The sequence below is a fragment of the Hypanus sabinus genome, chromosome 3 (assembly GCF_030144855.1).
Source record: "Hypanus sabinus isolate sHypSab1 chromosome 3, sHypSab1.hap1, whole genome shotgun sequence".
Taxonomy (NCBI): Eukaryota; Metazoa; Chordata; class Chondrichthyes; order Myliobatiformes; family Dasyatidae; genus Hypanus; species Hypanus sabinus.
Window position 1 is genome coordinate 121,873,760 of NC_082708.1, and position 25,181 is coordinate 121,898,940.

Below are 25,181 nucleotides of genomic sequence, written 5' to 3' on the forward strand. Positions count from 1 at the left end.
TTTATGAATGTAATCCCAGTTATATTCCTTCACTACATATTCCCATCAGCTGGCCCCAGATTCTATCACTCACTACATACTGGGGGGTGGGGGGAGGGGAGGGGCAGAATGGCTGGCACATTTTACTGTGGTCAATTTTCTTACTAATCTGCACGCCTCTGAGATGTGGGAGGAACAGGAGCACCCAGAGGAAATCTACATGGTGAGGGGAAGAGCATGCAGATTCACACGGGTGACTCCTGTGATGGTGATGATCTCCAGGTGAAGTCGACATGGATAACCCACTCCACCGTGTGATTGCAGATCTACAATGGTAGGTCTCAATGCTCCAGAAATATTTGTTCAGATATGATCAAGAAAGATCCTTGGCTTCTACACCCCTCCACCACCAAACCTGTCCTGATTTCTACTGAGGCAATGGTGCTGTGTTTGGTATCTTCTGAAGAACAGAATTTTAGCCATCGACTCCCTTCATAGAATCGTGGAATTGTACAAAATGGAAACGGGCCATTCAGCCCAACTCATCAACATTGACCCCATACTAACCCCATGGTCTAGCACTTGGTTCACAATCCTCCATTCAGATTCAGATTCAGTTTATTTGTCGTTTAGAAACCACAAATGCAATGTAGTTAAAAAATGAGACAACGTTCCTCCAGAATGATATCACAAAAGCATATAACAAAACAGACTACACCAGAAAATCCACGTAACGTTTGGCAATCCCCAATCCAGAGTCCTGAGAGGCTGCTGCGTATTACTATCGCGCTACCATCTTAGCGCGTTCCCCGGAAAGGAGCTCCAAATCCACCAGACAAACAAGACCAAAAACTAAAGCTACAAGACCTGCACAAAACCACATAGTTACAACAGTGCAAACAATAGCATAATTGATTTTAAAAAAAGACCATGGGCACAGTAAAAATAGTCCAAAGATGTTGAAGGACTATAAGTTCAAAATAAAATCACCACATAGTTTCCACAAGTCCCCAGGGTCCCGACAGACTCGCCATCCCACGCCGGCAGCAGAAGGGAATACCCCCACTATGGACTTCCAAGGCGCCGCCCGACTCAGCCTCGCAGACGCAGCACACAACGAAAGCGACCTGACCGCAGCAGACTCCGAGTCCGTCGAACCTCCAAGCCGACGACCATCCCCGCCGGCACAGCTTCTTTGAGCACCATCCTCTGCCGAGCGTATTAAGACGGCCCCGCCAACGGCCATCGGCAACGCGACCCCGAGGACTGGGGGCCTGTTCTTCCCAGCAGAGTCCCAGACCTCACAGCAGCAACAGCAACGAAGAAGGTCTTCCTGGAGATTTCACGGTGTTCCTCCATGCTCCCACGTCCGTTTTCAAACGATTATGATTGCACACGGCACCCCACTTCACAAATAACAGATAATCAGCTCCGGAGTGGCAGCTGCAAGCTGCGTTGCGCCGCCGTGTGTATGTTGTCACTTGTTAATGCTGTCAGCAACCCATTTCCAGCCACTCTCTGGGCGAAGAAGGATCTCCTCTGAATCTCTTCCCCCTTATCCTAAATCTATGTCCTCTAGTTTTAACTGGGTGTTATCTAGCTTTGTCTCCTCAGCACCTATCAGAAGCTGTTGGTCACTTGACATAATCCTGTGATCACATGGGCTAATCAAAGACCAGTACCTTCCTATTGTATAACACCACCTGTTAAAGGGACAGACCAGTATCTTGTCAAAGGCTTCTAGGGATGGCCCCACCCTGACTTCCACTGCCTGAAAAATGAGTAGATAAAAGAATCTAAACCTCTGTGAGCTCTGTGCTTCTCCAACTTTAGCTCCACTTTTAATTGTGTCACCATGGAAGCAACACTTCAGCTGCTAAAACCTGAAGCTTTGGAATTTCCTCTCCATCAATCTCTCAACTCTCTTCCCAAATTTCCTCTGAAACTTAAAAGTTTTTTCTGTCAAGAGGCTTTTGGGTATCTGTCCTGATAGCTCCAGTTTTTATAGGGAGCGTTCCTGTGAAGCACTAAGATGTTATATAAAATCCATTTGTTTCAAGTCAAGTCAAGTCACTTTTATTGTCATTTCAACCATAACTGCTGGTACAGTACATAGTAAAAATGAGACATTTTTCAGGACCATGGTGTTACATGACACAGAAAAAAAATAGACTGAACTATGTAAAAAAACAACACAGAGAAAGCTACACTAGACTACAGACCTACACAGAACTGCGTAAAGTGCACAAAAACAGTGCAGGCATTACAATAAATAATAAACAGGACAATAGGGCTAGGTTTCAGTAGTGTAAATGTCTGTGATGGTGGGAAGAGAGACCCCGATGATCTTCTCAGCTGACCTCACTATCCACTGCAGGGTCTTGCGATCCGAGATGGTGTAATTTCCGAACCAGGCAGTGATGCAGCTGCTCAGGAAGCTCTCAATACAACCCCTGTAGAATGTGATGAGGATGGGGGGTGGTGGGAGATTGACTTTCCTCAGCCTGGGTTTTCTTTGCTATGGAGCTGGTGTTGAGGGACCAGGTGAGATTCTCCGCCAGGTGAACACCAAGAAATTTGGTGGTCTTTACAATGTCTACCAAGGAGCCGTCGATGTTCAGCGAGGAGTGGTTGCTCCGTGCACTCCTGAAGTCGACAACCATCTCTTTTGTTCACATTAAGAGACAGGTTGTTGGCTCTGCACCAGTCTGTTAGCTGCTGCACCTCCTCTCTGTAAGCTGACTCGTTGTTCTTGAGAACAGTGACTGTGGTTTGGGATGAGAGACAAACTGAGGCTTCTGGTGGTGAGGTGTGGGGTGGGGTCAGTGCGGCATGAAATGAGAATTTGGGGATGAAAATTGATGGAAGCAGGAGCTTGGAGTACAAGCAGGTGGAGTGAGGATGGGAACACAGGGATGTGCATTTCCATTATCAAAATGAAGTGAGAGGGCCTTCAACCCTCTTCCCTGCCTTGCTCTTCTGCCCCCCTCTTCCCCCCTCCTTTCCCCCTCCCCCCCGTAAATAAATATTAAGACATTGCTTACAAATATGATGTCCCAGCGGGGTCCTTTAATTCTTGACAAACAAGAGAAAATCTGCAGACGTTGGAAATCCCAGACAGACGTGTACACCCCCCACCCCCCAGAGGAACTCAGCAGACTGGGGCAGCATTTATGGAAATGAGTACAGTTGACATTTTGGGCTGAAACTCTTGGGTAGGATGGTTTTTGACTTGATGTGACGTATAATCCTTGTGTTACTTGAGTGAGAAATGAAACCTGCAGGCTGTGACTATGTGATTCAATTTACGGTGTAAAGTAGATAATGACAGTGGACAATGACACCGGAATGGTGCTTCCAGTTCCCAGTAGGGGACACTTCAACAGTGGAAACACGTAATCATGTGCTAAATGGTTTTTGTGTTCAACTTAACACAGACGGTGGGTGGGGGGACATATTTGTATGTAATGGTTTCATGTGCCCTCCATTCTGTTATGTAGTTGTTCTGAACTTGACTGGGAAGTATCACCCCCCCCCCCCCGGATGTTGAATGACAAAAGGCCTCTGCTGATAGAGCTACAGGCACCTGTGTGTTAGAAACACAATACTATGATAATTTGATGTTAATGTAAATGGACATAAACAGTTGGAGAGGTGAGTGAGGGGTTTGCCTCACTATGCCACTGAGTAGTGAGGATTGTCTGCAGCTCTGGGGTGTGTTTAGGCAGTGCATTCCCTTTATCACTGATGTGGTTCGTTGTTTGATTTCAGACCACCGTAGAAGAGGTTATGACTACGACAGCGTACTTGGATCTGTTCCTCCGCAGCATCTCGGAGCCTGCAATGTTGCAGACCTTCCTGAGCTTCATTCTGTTGCACGAGCATGAGAACTTGCCGATTTTAGACACGCTCGTCAGTCGAATTAACACCCCCTTTCGGGTAAGGTCTCCCTTAACTGTATGTGACGGAGTACCCTTCCTTCCACACAATTTCAACCATCATTAAGTAATTAGAAATCCAAGATTCTGAAGCCACAGATTAACAAGTCCTGTCACTCATCTGTCAGATTTATTTCCTCTGCTGTGGAGACACTAGGGACAGGACATTAGTTTCAATGTCTGAACTGAATAAGGGGAAATGTAGCCAAGTTTCTTGTCCATAAATGTGCGGTAACCCATGCCACACTGAAAGTGAGTACACCCTGCACAGACCAGAATAGAGGGGGCATTTCCTTCTTCACGAAGAAAGAAATCATGATGAAGATTTTTGTCCTATTTTGCTTAAAATTGTAATTGAAGCAGAAGTTGCTAGTTCACTGGGTCAAGTAGTTTCAGGTCCGTGATATTTCATCAGAATATGAAATGAACTTTATTTCTTCCTGCTCTTTATCTTCTCCAGCTCTACAATTGACTAAATATTGTTCATATAATTAATAGAAGGCTTTATCTTGAGGGCAGATGCAGAAACTGGGAGAACGGGATGGCGTCCTTGGAAGAGATTGGGTGTGAAATGTATAGCCTAGGAAGCTGTGGGTGTCGATGAATTTATAGCAAATGTTAGTGGATAGCTTGTTTTCTGAGAAGGAGACAAAGGGATCCAAAAAAGGCAGAGAAGTGTCAGAAATGATCATGTGAATTTGAGAGCAGGATGGGTTAGTGGTGAACTTGATTAAAATTGATGAGCCACACACACGATGTGCTGGAGGAGCTCAGCAGGCCAACCAGCATTTATGGATGGGAATAAATGGTCGACGTTTCAGGCCAAGACCCTGATGGTCTCCTCCAGCACATTGTGTGTGTGTTGCTCTAGATTTCTAGCATCTGCAGTACCTCTTGTGTCTTTGATCAAATTTATGACTGCATGATTTCAGGAAGCAGTTGTCAGTAGAGAAAGCTAACCACACCATATTAATTGGTCCTCCCTGATGAATTATACCAATTACATCTGTAAGGACTACTCCAATAACTTTGCCAGTCTTGATTTCCCTTTCATAAATTCATGAGGACTTTATCTAATCCAGTTAATATTTTCTAAGTGTCCTGTTTTCATATTCTCAATTTTAGGCTCTTTAACATTTTCCATTATAGGAATTTATTAAAACTTCTAATTTTTCAGGTCGTCATAAACCAACATTTATGCAAATGTCTGAAAAGTTAAAGGGTGAATTTTGTTTTAAACTTCCCTCCTAGTTGTGTGTCGTTTCTCTGGCTCTGTTCAGAACCCTCATCAGTCTGAATTGCGAGGATGTTATGCTGCAGCTTGTCTTGAGGTAAGAAAACCCTGAGAAAAGAGATGTAGTTAAGAAGGAGTAAGTGCAAAAGAGTCCTTGTTTGAACCTATTAGGTGGTGCTCAACTTAACATTAATGTTTCATGAGGATACTTCCCTGTAGTCTATCAATGAAGCTGGCTGTAATCTATGGAAAAAGAGATGCTGAGGCATTACGTGCAAACATGTCGATGTGTTTATTTGGTGTCACACTGTGCAGTATTCGCAGCATTCCTGGAGTACAAAATCATCTCGGCTTCTTCCAAACTTCTAGGGTTGGGACCTGTGCATTGATAACTATCGTGAGATTCCACAAAGAGAATTACTGAAATACCAGACAAACCTATTCTTGATGGCAAAGCCCACTCATTCCCCTTCCTGTTTGCTCTTCCTACCCCGCTGGCTTCTTTGATCTAGCCATATCTGTCATTGCCTCTGTCGATGTCAGTGGTTCTGGGTACTCGGTCCACATTAGTGAGGCCATGTTGCGGTTCGGGTTGCCCACGTGCTTTGTGAAGTTCCAGCTCCTGAACTTAATTTTGAAGAGCAGTGGTGATCTGTGAGGGAGGAGGCTTTTACACACCAGTTACTATACAGGCTGGAGACCGAGGCCTTGCTCTTTTTTCAAGGAGGTCCAAGATGGCAGGAGAACAGGCTCTGCTGCCTGGATGTTAATATGTTTGTGTGTGTGTAAATGAACATGTGTGCAAGACCATGTCTGTACAAACACCTGCATATGCATATGGGTAGCCTCAGGCATGAGTACCCTTGCATGCTGCCTCTTCTTCACTCAGGCAAGACCCTCTCATAAACCTTTCTCTTGGCCCCTCGTCCCAAAACCTCTTCTCCATTGGTGCCCCCTGAGCCTCTTCCCATCCTCCCTCAGTTCCACTTCTCCCCACCCCAACCCTCTCTCATGCTCCTAGGAGAACTAAAGTATTTGCACTCCAAGACAAATATAGTTAGGAAATTGTAATTTACTGGATTTTTTTTTTGTCCTGAGGCTCCTAGCAGTGATAATCCCTTCTCCCTGAGGCCAAATGCATTGTACCCGTCAAGTCAAACTTGAGTTTCTAGGAAGTATTGGGACCTAGAGGCAAAAGAAAATAAAATTTAGAAGTAAGAGCAAGAATTCGCCAATAGACCAGACGGAACCTACTGCCTGAGGGCTGTTTCTGCCCGAAGCATTTGGGCGGACCCCCCAGTGTCACAACGCAGTCCGAGAGCAGCGTTGGAATCCACGGTAAGATGCCGAACTTTAGTTGAAACTGTTCATGGAAAAGAGCACTGCTGTCACTGCGTTTGGGTTAACTCTGCCACGGGGATCATCGCACGCAAGCACTTCTCGCAAACGGCGCGAGGCTTAAGAAGAGCTCGCGAACTTTCGAGAGAGTTCGCCCGGTTTGGAACCATAACGGTCTGGTAGAGAAACGGAGGTGCAGGTCCAAATTCGTCTGCGAAGTCCAAGAGGCAGCCAATTTTTTATCTTATGCCTAGTGCCTAATGACTTATGCCTTATGACTTACGACTAATGCCCAATGACTTACGACTAGACTAATGACTGACTTATGATTGATTATTTATGACTTATGACTACTGACTAATAACTAAGATCTATCAACTGCCGCACTTGAGAAAAATTAAAAAAAAGGGAAGTTGTTTGGTCATTGAGTGGAATCCGGTTAAAAACCTTTGGGTAGGTGTATTCAGTCCCTTTCAAGTGGGGAAACTGCACGTGTTCAAAGGAGAGCAAGAACTCCGACTTGACAGTACCATTACAACTTGCACATTAGATCTTCAGTAACCTTTCTCCCACTGTTTCCACCAGTGCAGAGTGAAAGGACCAAGGCTGTTTGTGGTGAGCAGAGAGAGTTTGGGAAGGGTTGTTTGGGAAGATAATTGTCAGGGAGAAGATCAAGGGAGGGATGACGCTGGTGGAAATGATGTTGTGTGGAGGCATGGTTGTGTGGAGGTGCAGGTCGATGTTTGTCAGAGATCATGTGGAGAGAATTTCAAGATTGGGTGGGCTCATCTGTGAAATAATCTCAGAAATGTCGGTCAGAGAGAAGGTTGGGAGAGTTTGCGGAGATGGTTGTGGATGTAGCAGTTTAGAGATGACACAGGAACAAGGGGAAGCAGGAGACCAGTGGATGTGACCATTGAGGAAGAACACTTTCAGAAGAACCTATCCATATGAGTTGGTCACCTCAGAATCACCTACTTAGTTGGGCCTCCCTTTAATTAATGCTGGAGCCTCCCTGACTTCCATCGAAGACCTGCTTTGAAGGTGTGAGACTTAATGGCTTATTTTCACAAAACTATTTTACTAGAGTAGAGCCAACGTGAGCTTGGCGTGCTGATTTTGTATTTGACATCACACATGTTGAGGACTCCGTCTAATTTAGGGAAGTGTCTTTAGTACCTGATTTCATTTGATAAAATACTATTGTCTAGCATGCAAAAATGTTCGGCTAGGTGATGGAATTTCCAAGCATAAATTTCTCCTGCTCTACTGTATGTGCTATTTTGTTTTAATTGTTAATTTGTTATTTGTGTTTCATTTGGAAAAGTTAAATATTGTTTATAAAGTCAACCATTGTATCGTGTGAATGCAAATAAAGCCAATGATTGTGTTCTTTTTAAATGTAATTTGAGTATGCTCCTGTGTAATTGCTTTTAATGTTTTGATGTGACCCACCTCAGATGGCACATTTCCCCTGGGTCCACTCACTGTGTTGGACACACCTGTAATCTGGTTTGAACGCTGTTCAGAAGCTAAGTAAACTTAGTTGACCACTTCAAGCCCTTGGTTAAATTTTACTCAGAAGAGAGCATTTCTTTTCCTGTTTAATTTATAAGGTAGGATTTCAAAGTTCAAATTTATTATCAAAGTATGTATACCATATACAGTACAATCTTGAGATTCATCTTCTTCCAGGAACCCACAAAACACAAACACAAAACAACCCATGACAAAGCACATGCAACAAATACCGACAAACATCCTTTGTGCAAAAAGAGAAAAATCATGCAAATAATATTTTTAAAAAGTAAACAAATAATATATAGAACATTCAAAGTACATTTATTGTCAAAGAATGCTTAAATTATACAACCTTGAGATTTGTTTGCTTACAGGCAGCCACAAAGCAAGAAACCTGAAAGAATCCAGTTAAAGAAAAAAAGTAAAAATAAAAGACCAACACCTGATGTGCAAGGGAAAAGGGAAAAAAAGAACAAATCATGCAAACAATTGAAGCAAACGGCAACTTCCAAACCAAATTGAGTCCTCAGATCCAAACCCTGGAGCAGCTCGGAGTAGGCCCAAAGCCTCTCTTATCAGTTCATTATAGTAGCGGGCACAGAACATAGCAGCCGGGGCAGTCCTCATAGCCTTAGTGCTATGGAGAGAGGAGTGACCACCACAGACAGCGAGCGAAATCAGCTTTCGCCTTGGATTCTGACACCGTGACTTTTCAGTCCATATGGGTCTGTGTTTAAATTGTCCAAACAGTGGAACAGTGAAAGGCTCCAACGCACTGGAGAGAGTAGTGAACATTGTGAAGAGTGAGTGAAATTAGCTCTTGCCTCCAATTTGGGCCAATGTTTAAATAATCTAAACCAGGGATCATACCTCGCACTAGGACCTTGCTACTGCAAAGGGCTCGGGGCCTAGACCACACTGTTCAGTGACTTGCTCCGGGCCCAAATTTTGCTGCCCAGTTTGAAGCCGCTCTCAAACTTTTTGAGTCAGCTCAGGGCCCAAAGCGATCCAACCTCACACCCGGGCTAGTTGTACGGGCATCAGAACTCCTCTGCCTCGACCTCTTCTCTCCGAGTTGCTTCCTCCATTTGCATTGATTCTGCAACACAGCACATCCCCTGAACTCACCTCGTCATCACTCACCCCTTCAGTGTTTGTGGCGATAATTTAACATAATTTACCTCAGGAAAGGTGTTTAGAGTGATGGTTTAAATCAAATTTCTTATTTTTTAATAAAGGTGCGCTGTTGCATGCGTTTGGTAGTGCCACCTTAACCAGAAGTTGAACTGCAGAGTCCCTGACAGTGAGTCCCCAGTGTAGAGTCCGTTCAGTGCTGAGGTGAGAGAAACAGGTCTAGGAGCCCAGTGGCTGCAAGACAACAACTGCTTCTGAACCTGGCAGCGTTGGGACCCAAGAATCTTACACCTCCCACCTGATGGTAGTAGCGAGAGGAGATGGGTCAAAAGTAAGCAGATGGTGCTGAACTCTGTTCATTTCCTGCCCTCGGGCCGCGAAGCTTTAAACTGGCCTAGCGCTTTAATCGGCACGGTGTAACGGAGCTCAGCACGGGTTCGTATCCCCCTTCTCGGGCCTTGGTGTTGTATTTGCCCCCTGTGATGGCTGCCCTGGCAACGTATGTAACTGTATTTTTGAGAATCAAGTTCACCAAATCCTTCAGGAGATCATAAAATCGCTAATTCATTTAGATGGTTCAAAAGTACATTTCTTAAAGAGAAATTACAGCCTGCAGATTGCAGTGATTGTAGTTCAGATGTATGTCTAATAGAATATCTAGTGGTTTTGTGCGCTACCTGCAAACACCACCATTTGCGCCAGTGCTATCTTGACAAGATTTAATGATAGTTAAGCTCTTTTTGATTTAACGTGCATGTCATTTTTCTTAATATCATCCAATGTTTTTTCCATTTTATGTTCAAGTTACAGTACTCAGTTTCATTTGATCTAAAAGATGTATTTTTAAAAAAATCCTCCTTTCCTGATTAGAGAATCAGAAACGAGGCAAGAGTAGGCCGTCTGATTCTTCAAGCCTGCTCTGCTATTCATCAAAATCTGGTTTATCTACCACTGTACAAACAGGAGGGAATCTGCAGATGCTGGAAACCCAGGCAACACACACAACATGCTGGAGCAACTCAGAAGGGCCAGGCAGCATTTATGAAAAAGAGTAAACAGTTGGCGTTTTGGGCTGAGATCCTTCCTATTGGTGCATTTATAAAGAAGGCTTGACATTGACTATACTTCATTAGGAGCTTGAAGAGATTTGGTGTGTCAACAAATACACTCAAAATTTTTTATAGGCGTGCCGTGGAGAGCATTCTGACAGGCTGTATCACTGTCTGGTGTGGAGGGGCTACTGCACAGGACAGAAACAAGCTGCATCTTGGGCATTAGCCTACAAAGTACCCAGGACATCCTCAAGGAACGGTGTCTCAGAAAGGCAGCGTATATTATTAAGGACCTCCAGCACGCAGGGCATGTCCTTTTCTCACTGTTACCATCAGGAAGGAGATACAGAAGCCTGAAGGCAAACACTCAGCAATTCAGGATCAGCTGCTTCCCCTCTGCCACCCAATTCCTAAATGGACATTGAACCCTTGGACATTACCTCATTTTTAAAATAGATATGTTATTTCTGTTTTTTGCACGATTTTTAATCTATTCAATATACGCATACTGTAATTGATTTATTATCATTATTTTATTATTTAATTTCTTTCTATACTATATATTCCATTGAACTGCTGCTGCTAAGTTAACAAATTCCATGACACTCGCTGGTGATAATAAACCTGATTCTGATTTTAATTTTAAAAATGAGCAACACTTTACAGCAGTACTGCGGGTTGTCTGCCATTAATCCAGTATCTCCATTGCTAATGTTCCTGTGGCAGGCATTATCACTTAGATAGAATCGCAAAGGTCGTACAAGATTGTCAATCCCATTTTCCTGTGTCCTTCATTTTGCGTAGATAACTTGTTGATTGTAGGGGGGATGGGGTGAGAACAACTGATTACTATCTGCTTGGGCACACTTGCACTGCCATGCTAATTTGTGTTTCAATTTTTATATATCGGTATGTAGGTAACCATTAACTTAGTATTAAATTTTAACTATTACCTTCTTTGTCAGCTGTTGCATAATATTTATTTAACAGAGCCCAAGAATTCTCCCATGTCGATGGGGCAACGTCAGCTTTCTTGAGGCTCCTGTGCAGAACATCCTTATACCGTAGTTGCTGACCTCCTCGTTTTCGGGAACCACTGGACAGTGCCCTTGGGCAGTCTTCCGTCAGGCATTCTGACAACATGTCCTGCCCAGCGCGGTTGGGCTGACATCACTAAGGTTGAAACTGCTGGCATTCCGGCTCGAGAGAGGACCTCGTATTGGAGACCTTGTCTTGCTAAGTGAGAACGTAGGTGACGCTGCTGCAGTTGGTCAAGCTGGAATAAGTGACTCTGATATGAGCTCACATCCCTATAGCAAGGCTGATATGACAACGGCCCTGCACTTGGTGGCCAACCTGATGTTCTGTGACCAAACTAGATCTTTCAGCTTCAATGCCTTCAAAGAAACGGTATACAGCACTTCCCAGGACACCTTGGGGAAGTCAAGTGCAAGCATCAAGACTGGTTTGATGAGTCTGGGCAAGACCTTCTAAAAGCTAAGGCAGCTGCACACCAGGCTCTTCTTCTCAAGTTCCAATAAACGTGCCTTTTTGAGTGCAAAATCAGCTTTGCAGAGGCAGCTCAGAGCTATGAAAGACCAGTAGCGGGTGAACAAGGCTAAGGAGTTACAAGCCTTTGCTGACTGTAATGACTCAAGAAGCTTCTAGGAAGTAATCAAGGTTGTGTAGGGTCCATCAAAACAAGGCACCTCACAACTGCCGAGCAAGGATAGTACATCCATCTTCACTGAGAAGTGAGAGCAGATGAAAAGGTAGCAAGAACACTTCCACAAACTGCTGAACAGACCAGGAACCATCACCGATGAAGCACTGGGTAGAGTATATCCTCGACCCATACTGTTCGAGCTAGATGCTCTCCCTACTCTTCACAAGGACATCAAAGTCATCAAACAGCTAAAACACAACAAGGCACCAGGGTCTGACAGTATCGCAGCCGAGATCTACCAGTATGGTGGTAACACACTGACATCATGCCTGCACCAGCTATTTACAAAGTTGTGGGGAGCTGCAGAACTACCACAAGACTTTAAAGATGCATCAGTCGTGACCACCTACAAGAAGAAGGGAGACAAGAGAGTCTGCAATAATTACCGAAGCATCTCTCTTCTGTCAGTTGCGGGAAAATGACTCGCGAAGATCACCCTTAGACGCTTGGTGTCCAACATCAGTGACAACGTCCTTCCAGAGAGCCAGTGTGGTTTTCAACCAGGCCGTAGTACAGTGGACATGATCTTCTCACTGAGGCAGCTCCAAGAGAAATGTGTTGAGTAGCAGAGAAGACTCTGTCACATTTGTTGATCTAACCAAAGCCTTTGACACTGTTGGTAGAGATGGCCTGTGGAAGCTGCTACCAAAATTCTGTTGCCCCCACGAATAACCAACATCATCCTTCCATTCCACAAAGGCATGGAAGAACACATCAACATGTGTGGTGAGTTGTCAGACCCATTTCCCATCAGCAACACTGTAAAACAGGGTTGTGTTTTGGCTCCTACTCTGGACTATTCTTCACTGCTGTTCTTCAGGATGCCACATCAGACCTGAAGTCAGGGGTCTTCCAACAAACGAGGGTTGATGGCGGGCTCCTCAACCTCACAAGACTGAGAGCGACAACAGAAGTCAGGGACATTGTGGCACGTGAACTACAGTTTGCTGATGACCGCACACTGGTTGCCCACTCTCTCGAAGACTTACAGGAGATCACCAGTTGCTTTGCCAGTGGAGCCAAAAGCTTCGGACTGACAATCAGCCTGAAAAAGACGGAAGTTTTGTACCAACCGGCTCCTTGCTCAAGCTACGAAGAACCAACTGTCCTCATTGATGACACTCGTCTCAATGCTGTCAACAAGTTTTGCTACCTGGGCAGCATAATAACATCCTCAGCTTCTCTGGATTTGTTAAGTATGCTCACAGGAAAAAGGATCTCAGTGTTGTATGTGGTGATGTGTATGTACTCTGATAAATTCTACATTGAGCTTTGACTCTACAACTACATTTCAGGCTGCTGGCTCTTCACCACTTTCTCCATAACACATCAGACAGGTCCTTAGTAAGCTTCACAGCTACATTGAGAACTTGATCAGCATCCATAACTTGAAGTTATTTCAGAAGAAGCCTGAAGCCCAATTTATATGAATCTTGACCTTTGGTACTTGTAGTTGTTAGTGTAAGGTCTAAGAATATTAACATGATTGTTATATCTAAAGGTTCAGATTCCTTTATCACTCTCTTTTTGGCAGCAGGTTCCCATTGAAAGAATTAATAGAATCTCATTTATTGTCTGTCTTTGTTAAAGATCAATAGCAAATCAACTTCTAGTCCAACATCAATTGTAATTGATCCGATTTGAATAATAATACCAAAGCTGCATTTTCATTACACATTTTGCAAATGCTAAGGAGATTGCAAGGAATAATTTTGTTAAATTGCCCGTGCTATGATTCTGCATGAAAACTCATTGTTTTCCTGTTCTGAGGCAAGCTAATTGATAGGGTAGGTACACAGTCCTATTCTGGTAATTTTAGTGTAAAGGGGGTTTCTTCATTTTTCTTTGTTACTGTGTATGTAATCAAAAGGGCTTCTTTGTTGCGAGAGAGTGCTGGAAGCTTGTTGGGAAAGGCTTCTTTGTTTTGTTAAAAGCAGGAATGCTCTTTTGTTGCGAGAGAGTGCTGGAAGCTTGTTTGGGTTAAAATTTACTGATAACGAGAATTGTATTCCTTTGTAAACCAAATGGGGATTAATGTTCTTTCTTCTGAGTCTGTAAGCTTTTGTTGACGGGCTTTTGGGCAGATCGGCGCGAAGGGGTTGAGAGAGAGGACGCAATGCTGTAAACTGGGCGAGGAATGGACTCCAAGCAGGGATCCGAGACCAGGAGGTACTCTGAGGAGGGGGGGGATAAAGCTAGGTGTGCTTGGTTGACCACTCAGAGGGTCCTGAGCTGCGAGTCGAGGAGTTCGGAGGGGATCGAGTGGTGGCCAGAAGACTTCAGTAATTGAGCTCCAACGGTTGTGCACGAAGTGGTTTGGACTTTGATAAGTTTGGCACCTTTTCTTTATTTTTCTTCTTCATATATACTGTATCGTTATTAATCACTAAGTTATAGTCACCTTTATAAATTGTACTCATTTAATCGCTTATGGTGTACTGTCTGTTTTTGGGCGAGGCGGGGACATCAGAAGAAAGAACATTAATCCCCATTTGGTTTACAAAGGAATACCATTCTTGTTATCAGTAAATTTTAACCCAAACAAGCTTCCAGCACTCTCTCGCAACAAAGAAGCCCTTTTGATTACATACACAGTAACAAAGAAAAATGAAGAAACCCCCTTTACACTAGTTTTAAATCATTGGAATCCAGTCCATGCATTGGCTACAGATATGTACCATCGATGTCTCCTTTTATGTTTTACATCTCGTAAATCTAAACATTAACTTGTGTAAATAGTCTGTCAGTGCTATTGGAGGCTTTTAAACTCTCCTGCCACCAAGGAAAAACGCTGCTCAGTGGCACTCCCTAATAACACGCAGTAAATTTTCAGACTTTCCACTTTGCTGTCTCATCCAGTCTTGTCAATATCTTGGTGGATGGCTGCAGTTACATTAGCTGTGTGAACGGTCTCTTTAGGGCCACATTCATAAATTTTGTGTGGCCTTTCTATTCTTTCCAGATCTACCCCAAGGTCCACATTCCGAGTCTGTCAGAGTCGCCGATTGTATCCGGTGCAGCCTCCTACATCAGAGAGACTCAGAGTCACCGATTGTATCCGGTGCAGCCTCCTACATCAGAGAGACTCAGAGTCACCGATTGTATCCGGTGCAGACTCCTACATCAGAGAGACTCAGAGTCACCGATTGTATCCGGTGCAGCCTCCTACATCAGAGAGACTCAGAGTCACCGATTGTATCCGGTGCAGCCTCCTACATCAGAGAGACTCAGAGTCACCGATTGTATCCGGTGCAGCCTCCTACATCAGGGAGACTCAGAGTCGCCGATTGTATCCGGTGCAGCCTCCTACATCAGAGAGACTCAGAGTCACCGATTGTATCCGGTGCAGCCTCCTACATCAGGGAGACTCAGAGTCGCCGATTGTATCCGGTGCAGCCTCCTACATCAGAGAGACTCAGAGTCACCGATTGTATCCGGTGCAGCCTGCTACATCAGAGAGACTCAGAGTCACCGATTGTATCCGGTGCAGCCTCCTACATCAGAGAGACTCAGAGTCACCGATTGTATCCGGTGCAGCCTCCTACATCAGAGAGACTCAGAGTCACCGATTGTATCCGGTGCAGCCTGCTACATCAGGGAGACTCAGAGTCACCGATTGTATCCGGTGCAGCCTGCTACATCAGGGAGACTCAGAGTCACCGATTGTATCCGGTGCAGCCTCCTACATCAGGGAGACTCAGAGTCGCCGATTGTATCCGGTGCAGCCTCCTACATCAGAGAGACTCAGAGTCACCGATTGTATCCGGTGCAGCCTGCTACATCAGAGAGACTCAGAGTCACCGATTGTATCCGGTGCAGACTCCTACATCAGAGAGACTCAGAGTCACCGATTGTATCCGGTGCAGCCTCCTACATCAGAGAGACTCAGAGTCACCGATTGTATCCGGTGCAGACTCCTACATCAGAGAGACTCAGAGTCACCGATTGTATCCGGTGCAGACTCCTACATCAGAGAGACTCAGAGTCACCGATTGTATCCGGTGCAGACTCCTACATCAGAGAGACTCAGAGTCACCGATTGTATCCGGTGCAGCCTCCTACATCAGAGAGACTCAGAGTCACCGATTGTATCCGGTGCAGCCTCCTACATCAGAGAGACTCAGAGTCACCGATTGTATCCGGTGCAGACTCCTACATCAGAGAGACTCAGAGTCACCGATTGTATCCGGTGCAGCCTCCTACATCAGAGAGACCTGATGCAGACTGGGGGAACCGCTTTGTCAAGCATGTGCTGGTGGCTACCTATTTCAACACAACTTCCCATTCTCCTTCTGACATGTGGAACCATGGCCTCCTCTACTGCCACAATGACGCCACACTCTGGCAGCGCCTTGTATTCTGCCCGGGATATGAGTTACTGCTCCTCTGACCTGATGGCATGAACAATGATTTCTCTAATTTGTGTGTCCCCCCCCTCTCTTTGTCCATTTCCCATTCTGGTTACCCTCTCACCCCTTTTCTCACCTGCCCATCACCTCCTTCTGATTAACCCCTCCTTCCCTTTCTCTCATAGTTCACTCTGCTCCTATCAGCTTCCTCCTTTTTCTGCCCCTTTATTTCTTCTATCACTTCCAGCCTCTTACTTCATCACCCCTCCGCCACCCACCCACTCACCTTCCCCCTCACCTGGTCTCACCTATCACCTGCCAGCTTATACTTCTTCACCTCTCTCCAACGTCCTCTGGTTTCTGCCCCCTTTCTTTCCAGACCTGATGAAGGGTCTCAGTTTGAAATATCGAGTGCTTATCCCCTCCATAGATGTTGCCTGACATGCTCAGTTTCTCCAATACTTTGTGTGTGTTGTTCAAGATTTCTAGCATCTGCAAAATCTCTTGTGTTTAAGATCCACCCCACACTGTTGCACTGTAGCTGTTTCAAGAAGAATCTTTCTTCATTTTGGAATGTTCTGGAGATAGTGACCGTTCTTTATATTGCCATATATTACTTGGAGTGTGCTATAATTATCAGGAACAACACATAAATGATCTGGAGGAACTCAGCGGGTCAGGCAGCCTCTTTTTGGAGGGAAATGGACAGTTGATGCTCTGCATCAAGAGCCCTCATTAGAACTGGAAAGAAAGAGGAAAGGTGGTCAGAATTAAAAAGGTAGGGGGGGAAGAGTGCAGCAAGAGCTGGCGGATGATAGGTGGATCCAGGTCGGGGGAGGTGGTGATGGACAGGTGCAGGAGGGGGAGGGCGGGAATGATGTAAGGAGCTGGGAGGTGATAAGTGGAAGTAACAAGCAGCTGAAGAAGATGGAAGCTGAGTGGAGAGGACAGTGGAACATGGAATAAGTGGAAGGAGGTGAGGGTGATGGGCAGATTGAGAGAGTAAGGGAGAAGAGAGAGATATGGTGATGGGGACCAGGAGACTGGTTAGCATAAGTTAGAAAAATGGATGTTAATGCCAGCTAGATGAAGCTGACCAAGGCAGAATGTAAGGTGTTACTGCTGTAATCTGTGTCTGGACTCAACTTGGCAGCAGAAGAAGCCATGGGTGGACATGTCGGTGTAGGAATGAAAAGTGGAATTAAAATGGCTGGTCACCAGACGATCTTGGCAATTATGACAGATGGATTGAAGGTGCTCTATAAAGCAATTTCCCCCCGTTTGAATTGAGCATAATTATCAGACTTTTTTAGGGGAGTGGAGATGATAGAATTCAGAAATCCTTTATGTAAATTTTAGCAGATTTTTATCAATGGATTTGCCTTGACGCATTTCATTCTCAATATGTGGCCTCAGCATGCTTTAAATTAACTGAGCTCCAAATGGGAGAGAAACAAAGAAGGTATTGTGTACTGTTGTCACAGGTACCGTGATAACTTACATCTACATGTCAACTAGACAGATCATTCCATACACAAATATGTACATTGCGGTAGCAAAAGTTAAACCAAATGCAGAAGATAGTGTTAGGGTTACAGAAAAGGTACAGTGAAGGAAGACAAAGTACAAGGATCATGACGTGGTAGACTGGGAGACAAAAAGTTAGAGTTCACCTCGCGAATGAGAAGTCCATTCAAGATTCTGATAATGGTGGAGAATTAAGCTAAACCTGAGCAGGTGGTATGTGCTCTCCTGGTTTGTATTTTCTGCCCCAGAAGGAAAACAGAAAATGCAGAAATATTTTGTAGTTCAGAGAGCACTTCAGGAGAAGAATAGTTACTGGGCAGGATGGTGTTTGATCTACCCTGCCATCTGTGCTCGATCCAGGTGCAAATCCTGTAGCAACATATGCTTTCAGTGGCTCCTGTGGCTTGGCCTTTTTTGGAGGCTTTCAATCCAGGATGAAATAAATTAAGAAAACATTTTAAACACATTACTTTTCTCCAGAGAAAAATAAATAAAAATGTAATTAAGATTGCCTTTTAATGGCCATTGATTTGATTTCACATCAAATGCGAGTGCTGCTGGTATGGTGGCCATTTCAGTGGTGGGTCCAGCAGTGAGGCAGGGGCTCAGTGTGCTGACATCTGATCTACAGTGTGGTCAGTACCCCTACATCACCGTAGGGAGAGGAAGGAAGCTGCAGATTCGGTGAACGGTGGAGTGCAGGTGACCGGTGATTCTCAGTGGAACTGTAGACAGTCAGTCCAGCTCAGCGTTTGTGGTTGATGACCAATCATCAGATTGAGGGAGAACCGAGGAGAAGGGAATGAAATAAACGTTGTGTAACGTGGAGATGCAAGTGGGAATTGTAGAAACACCATAAATTGTTGAACTCAGTATTGAATCCAATAAGCTGTAAAAAGTGTATATTTGAGATAATGAATGGCACAGCATTGGATGGGTCTAGATCCGATGATCCCGAACTGGGGTCCACGAACCCCTCGGATAATGGTAGGGGTCCATGGCATAAAAAAGGTTGGGAACCCCTGGTCTAGAGAATTAACTGGTGGCAATCCGGTGTTCAGCAAAGTGGTCACCCATGGCTTCTCTTTGATGAGTGGCAAACACTTTAATTACTACTTCACCCAAAGGAAATGCTTGGAGCTACACTCCCAGGAGAAAGTGTCTGGTGGGTAGTGGTCCATGGCATGGGGGCAAGGTCAGTGTCTTTATAACAATGCAGGAGAAGGGGGAGTGTGTTTGATTGTGGCTGATATTCATTATTTGACTCTTGGTGAGAAGGTGATCATGAGGTGGTTTGTGAGGAAGGAGAATCGGTCAGTGGATTGAAAATGGCTGAGGGCCTTGTGAACCACCATTGAGAAAGCAAGTGAGGAATAGGCAGAGATGGTCCTTTGTTGAAGAAGGAAGCAGTTATCTTGGAAGCACTGGTATAGAAGAGGACGTCTTCAGAACAAAGGAGACAGTACACCCGGAGGGGTTACAGTTCTTATAGAAAGCAAGGTGTGAGAAAATACAGTTAAGGTAGTCATGAAAGTTGGTAGGTTTAGAGTAGATATTGCCCAGTAGAATAGAGTTGATGTTAGATTAAGTAAAGAGAAAGTGAAGTTGAAAATTAGAGCAAAGTTGGTGAAATTTTCCAGATTGGAGTCAGAGCCAGAGAAGGCACCAACTTTAATTTATGTGGAAAGGATGAAGAATGTTTTACATATCCCGTGAAAAGGCAGATGTTCTTGAAACTATCAAGGTTTCCATTGCGTCATTCTTTCTTTGGAAGATGCCCTTCTAGTGTTATATTTGGATTGAATCACCTTGTTGACAGTATAATTGCCCAGATTAGTAGGCTAAAGAATCAGCCTCTTTGAGGGCAATCAAAACTGGGAATATAAAGTCAAATTTGCAATTGGAATCAGAATCAGGTTTGTTATCACTGACATATGCTGTGAAATTTGTTGCTTTGCAAATCTATTATTGTTACAGGCAATAAGTGACATTACAGTCCAACAGAGTTTCACTGCCGCTAGTGACCAGGACTTCAGAGAATTTATTCTGAAGGATTACCTGTAAATGGTCTTGGCTTCAGAAGCAACATAAAAGATATGTTAGTAGGAAACGTAAAACTTGTATTTCTGTCTAATGTGGAAGCTTGGATTTTGTAGGTATCTAATACCATGTAACCACATGATGTTGAGCCAGCGTCAGGCAGTGAGGGAAAGAGACTGCTACTCTGTATCTGCTGCCAAACTACTTGCCTTGACGCCAGCCTGCTGCAGCTCTGGAACCACCCTCGTCCAGGAACAACCAGAGGGTGAAAACGTTCTGGGATCACGAGTCTCCGATCCATCTCACTCAGTCACTGCAGGTAAGGTTTATTTTCTGGTGTATTCTTTTATTTCATCTCCTGCAGTTGAAAGCTGTGGAGTACCTTTGTGTCCATTTATGGTTTTCAAGTAATCAGGAGGAAGCTTCTTTGCCCATATTAGGTCCGTTACTGTGAGGCTTAATGGTGCCTATTGTTTTTCTTTCTACATTCATGATTATGTGGCTAAGTACAGCTCAAGTGCCATCTATAAATTTATCAGTGACAACACTTGTTGGTAGAATCTCAGGTGACGGTGAGGAGGCTTACAGAGGTGAGAAAGATTGGATAGTTGAGTGATGTTGCAACAAAATCCTTGCATTCAGTGTCAAAGAGAACAAGGAAGTGATTGTGGACTTCGGGAAAAGGAAATCAGGAAACATATATTGGCCCTCTTTGAGGAGGCATCAGTGAAAAGGGTGAGCAGGTTACAGAGTGTCAACATCTTGGCAACTATTCTGGACCCAACACATTGATGCAATCACAGCAAAGGCATGCTAGGAACTCCATTTAGGAGTTTGGGGAGATTTGGAGTGTCACCAAAGACTTGGAAATTTCTTTAGACTGGTTGCTTCGCAGCCTGGTGTGGAGTCTCCAATACACAGGATTGAAAGAGGCTGCAGAAGTCTGTAGCCTCAGCCAGTTCCATTGCAAGCACAAACTCCCCACCACCAAGAATATCTTCAAGAGACAGAGCCTCGAGAAGGTGGCGTCCATCACAAAGGACCCTCTTGTTACTATCGTTGGAGAGGAGTTACGTCCCACACTCAATGACTTAGGAACAGCTTCTCCCCCACTCTCATCAAATTTCGGAATGGTCCATCCACGTACACTACATTTCTTTGCACTATTTATTGATTTTGTAATTTTTACTGCTACCACAAAACAGCAAATTCTATGATGAATGTCAGTGATGATCCTGACTCTGGATTCAGTAGTGAGGGCTCTCTGCACTACTCCCTCCCCTGTAAACACCTGTGTACTACCACCCACAGCAGATCAGTTTCCCCAGCATATCCTTCGTAGTTTATGTATCTATTTACTTTCCAATTCCAATCATTTACTGTAAGTTTTTTTTAAATTACTGATGATCACAGCACATGTTCTTTAGAAAAACCCTTCCCACTTACTCCCACTCCATTAGTCGCTGTTTTGACAATCCATTGCGCTGACAAGTGTGGGCGTAATATTCAAATATCTCAAGCATGGTTGAGATTCCAGAAGTTGGATCCTTGCACTCATTTTCTGGAAGGTAGGTGAAAAACTGAACTTAATTGGTATCTAAATGATGTGGCTTCTTTATCCCTGCCCCCTCTTGCCTGTTGTAATATTAACTTCAGTCTTGTTTCGTCTCGTCTCAGGCTCTGAAGGAGAGGTAGCCTGCGTAGAAATCCCAGGGGATTGGGACAGACTCCGAAAGCCACTGGATGTCAGTTACCTGCACTACCTCTGGGAGGCTCGGGTTAACATCACTGCCTGTGTGAGGAAGTGTAAGGTGTGGTCTGCCCCCTACGACGGTGAAAATCCAGATCCCGAACACTTCTCTCCTGCGTTGACAGAGGGCGCCAGCAAACGCGGCAGCAAGGCGCCAGCTAAAAGCCAGCACAACCCTGCCGTCAGGAGGACCAGGCCCATCAGGGAGAAGATGCAGCCGGAGCTGGAATGGGATGACAGCTACGATACCGGGATGTCTCCTAGTTCGGATGACGGGTCTCTACATCCTTACTCACTTATTAAGCAAGGAACTGCGATTGATGCACCACCAGCGGATCCTCCCAAGCATATTCAGGAGATGAAGAAAAGCGCGTTAATGCTAATTAGAGGGTCCTATATTGAGGAATCGGATTTTCACGATGATGTCATGGTTTATAGACTTTGTGCCGAAAAGGATGCTCAGGATAATGTTGAAAGTAACGTCAAAAAGGTGAAAACACCATCTGGTGGTAGGATAACAGATCAGAAGGCACAGCTGAGTAACGGGCCGGTGAATCGGACAATGCGCAGCACCTCAAGGAGCACGGTTTCTGAGAAACAAAACGCTGTGAGTGCCCGCGGTGAGCAGGGCACAGAAATGGAGCATTCTGGACTGGCACCTGACCATGACGATCAGACCCAGGAAGCTATACTGAGCACTGAGTCCAAAGGCTTTAACCAGCACGTGCTGAGTATGGAGACCGAAGACTTCCTTTCCCAGTACCACGACCTCCTTGCAAAACTAAATTATAATCCGAATGAATTAAGTGCATCGAACCAAAACTCTTCTGAGCCCAGCACTCCCACAGAGGACGAAGATGATTTTGAGAAGTTCACCGTGGCCCCACATACCGACAACCTAACTTTTCCATTTGGTCCAAAAGTTCACTTAATGTTTTCCAACAATCCAGCTAGGATACATGGAGCTCCTTTCACAGGTATGTTGACTTATTAAAATGAGTATCTGAATGGGGGTGTCATAGATCTAGCAGCCAGCATTAGGGAGAGGTCATTTCATACGCACAGTGAGCCACAAAGCAACACATTTCACCACATACGCCAGTGATTGTGAATCTGATTCTAAGACAGACACAGTAGCTCTGGCAGCATCTATGTCAGAAAAAACTTTCAACATTCCATGTTGATGACCTGTTATATTCTGATTAAAAGGTCATCAACCTACAATGTTAATTCTGTTTCTCTTTCTGTAGAAGCTCCCTAACTTGCTGGGTACTTCCAGCATTTTCTTTTTTTTTCAGATTTACATAATCCACGTTGCTTTGCTTTTCAATCTGTACTTAGTGCTTTTGGCTGCTGGATACGTATCAGTGGTTTTTTTTGTTGTACAATGCCACAAAACCAGTTGGACCACTGGAGAAGGCAGGCATTGCCTTTCGTACAAAGATGGTGTTCAGTGTTCTTACACTTGGAGGTGAATTGTGCTATTCTGCTTGAAATCTCTACCCAGAGATTTTGAACTTCCTTACTTTGGCCAAGGGACTGAGGTAAAACCTTTTCACACAGTGGGTGGAGGATATATAGAAACAACTGCCGGAGGGAAATGCAGAGATGGATACACTAACAACATTTAAAAGATATTTAGACCAGGTACATGGATAGAAAAGGTTTAGAGGGCTATTTATTCATATGCAGGCAATGGGAGTAATTCAGATTTAAATCTTGGTTAGCACGGATGAGTTGGGCCAAAGGGCCTGTTGTCATGCTGTATTATTGACGCTTATTCTTGATCACATAGAAACAGAAGAGGCTGTTTGGCTCTGCCTGATTATGTGCTGCCCATTTTATACTAAACCCTTTCTATTTTACTTATTCCTTTCTCTACCCCCAGGTTGTAAAATTTATCTTCATTTTGGGAGGAATTTGTAGAAGTAGTTGACGTACTAACCTGTACGCCTTTGGGATGTGGGAAACACGTGGTTACAGGGCAAATGTGTGAGTTTGCACCGCACAGAGGTGGCTGTGTAGGTCAGCACTGAAGCAGGTCACTGAGGCTGTGAGGAGGCAGTGCTACTGCTTATGCTGTTGGGCACAGCTTTACTTGCACCTTGAAATTCATTGAGAACAAAGTGAAATCAGATAATACAAAAAAGCTGAAAATTATGATGCAAGCACAAGGAAATCTGCAGATGCTGGAAATTCAAGCAACACACACAAAATGCTGGTGGAATGCAACAGGCCAGGCAGCATCTGTAGGAAGAAGTACAGTTGACGTTTCGGGCCGAGACCCTTCATCAGGACTAACTGAAAGAAGAGAGACTTTCAGTTAGTCCTGACGAAGGGTCTCGGCCCAAAACGTTGACTGTACTTCTTCCTATAGATGTTGCCTGTTGCATTCCACCAGCATTTTGAGAAAATTATGACATAGTTTTTTTTGCATTAGGCACATTGGTATTTGTCTCTTTTTAGCTGCCAAGGAGTTGGGTTTGACAGCCTAGACCATCCTGTGGCTGTGGTTTAGCTGCAATCTTTGGAGAATTTATTTATAAAAGAACTTGTCACCACCTGACACCCAGCTTGATCCAGTGCATTTGTAGCTGGGTCTCCTATGATGCAGTCACCTAAACCAGGGGAGAGTCACAGAGTCCTTGCATGTACAGTCAGTGTGCTGCCCTCCCACAAAGGAGGTCACCTTCTCCTGGTTCTGCCCTGCCACCTGGGAGGACTTGGAGAGACTGCTCCATGTACCATGGCATCTCCTCAGTCTGGCCTAGCACATAGGACATAGAAAAATCTACTGCACATTACAGGCCCTTCAGCCCACAATGTTGTGCTGACTGTGTAACCTACTCTAGAAACTGCCTAGAATTTCCCTAGCACATAGCCCTCTATTTTACTAAGTTCCATGTACCTACAGTATCTAAGAGTCTCTTAAAAGACAGAAACGGCTTAGAATTTCCCTAGCACATAGCCCTCTATTTTACTAAGTTCCATGTACCTACAGTATCTAAGAGTCTCTTAAAAGACAGAAACGGCTTAGAATTTCCCTAGCACATAACCCTCTATTTTTCTAGGTTCCATGTACCTATCTAAGAGTCTCTTACAATACATCTTATTGTGCATCACACCCCATCAGTGGGGGCAGCCCCTCAACTCCTGCTCTGCGTGCCCTAAGGGAGTTCAGATGCATGGCCGCACCCGATTCCTTACACACTCCTTCTGGTGCCCCCTCATCCCTGCTGTCTCCATGTCACCAGGCTCCAGACTCGTTTGTTCATCCCATTCACTCTGATGTGGTCCTGTGGCTTGTCGGCCGCAGTAATCACCTTCATCCTCCCTTCGTCCCTCCTTCTCCAGCTTTGCGACCTGAGGGGTGGGGTGAGGGTAGGGGGCTGCCTCCCGTACACTGATGAGACCGAGCAGAAGAGAGATGCACAGAGAAGCTGTGCCCCAATTTCTCTTTGGTAACACAGCAGCACAGGTGCTAACGAACATGTAAATGACTGAACGGCATCGTCAGTGAGTTTGATGGTGTGAGCTTTGGTGACCCCTCTGCCACCAAGAATGATTGTCACATCTGGCCTCATCAGGTACTG

The 25,181-nt window shown here is 44.7% G+C and overlaps 1 protein-coding gene across 5 annotated transcripts in view; it reads left to right on the plus strand.

The window, feature by feature from the left end:
- The window catches only part of fhip1aa (FHF complex subunit HOOK interacting protein 1Aa), a 151,190-nt gene that overhangs the window by 98,904 nt on the left and 27,105 nt on the right, over positions 1-25,181 (plus strand). For all 5 annotated transcript variants that reach the window (XM_059965028.1, XM_059965025.1, XM_059965027.1 and 2 more), the window contains 4 exons: positions 3,751-3,918; positions 5,169-5,248; positions 19,955-20,157; positions 21,516-22,565. In XM_059965028.1, coding sequence (XP_059821011.1) covers positions 3,751-3,918; positions 5,169-5,248; positions 19,955-20,157; positions 21,516-22,565 — 1,501 coding nt within the window. The remainder of the gene's footprint in view (positions 1-3,750; positions 3,919-5,168; positions 5,249-19,954; positions 20,158-21,515; positions 22,566-25,181) is intronic.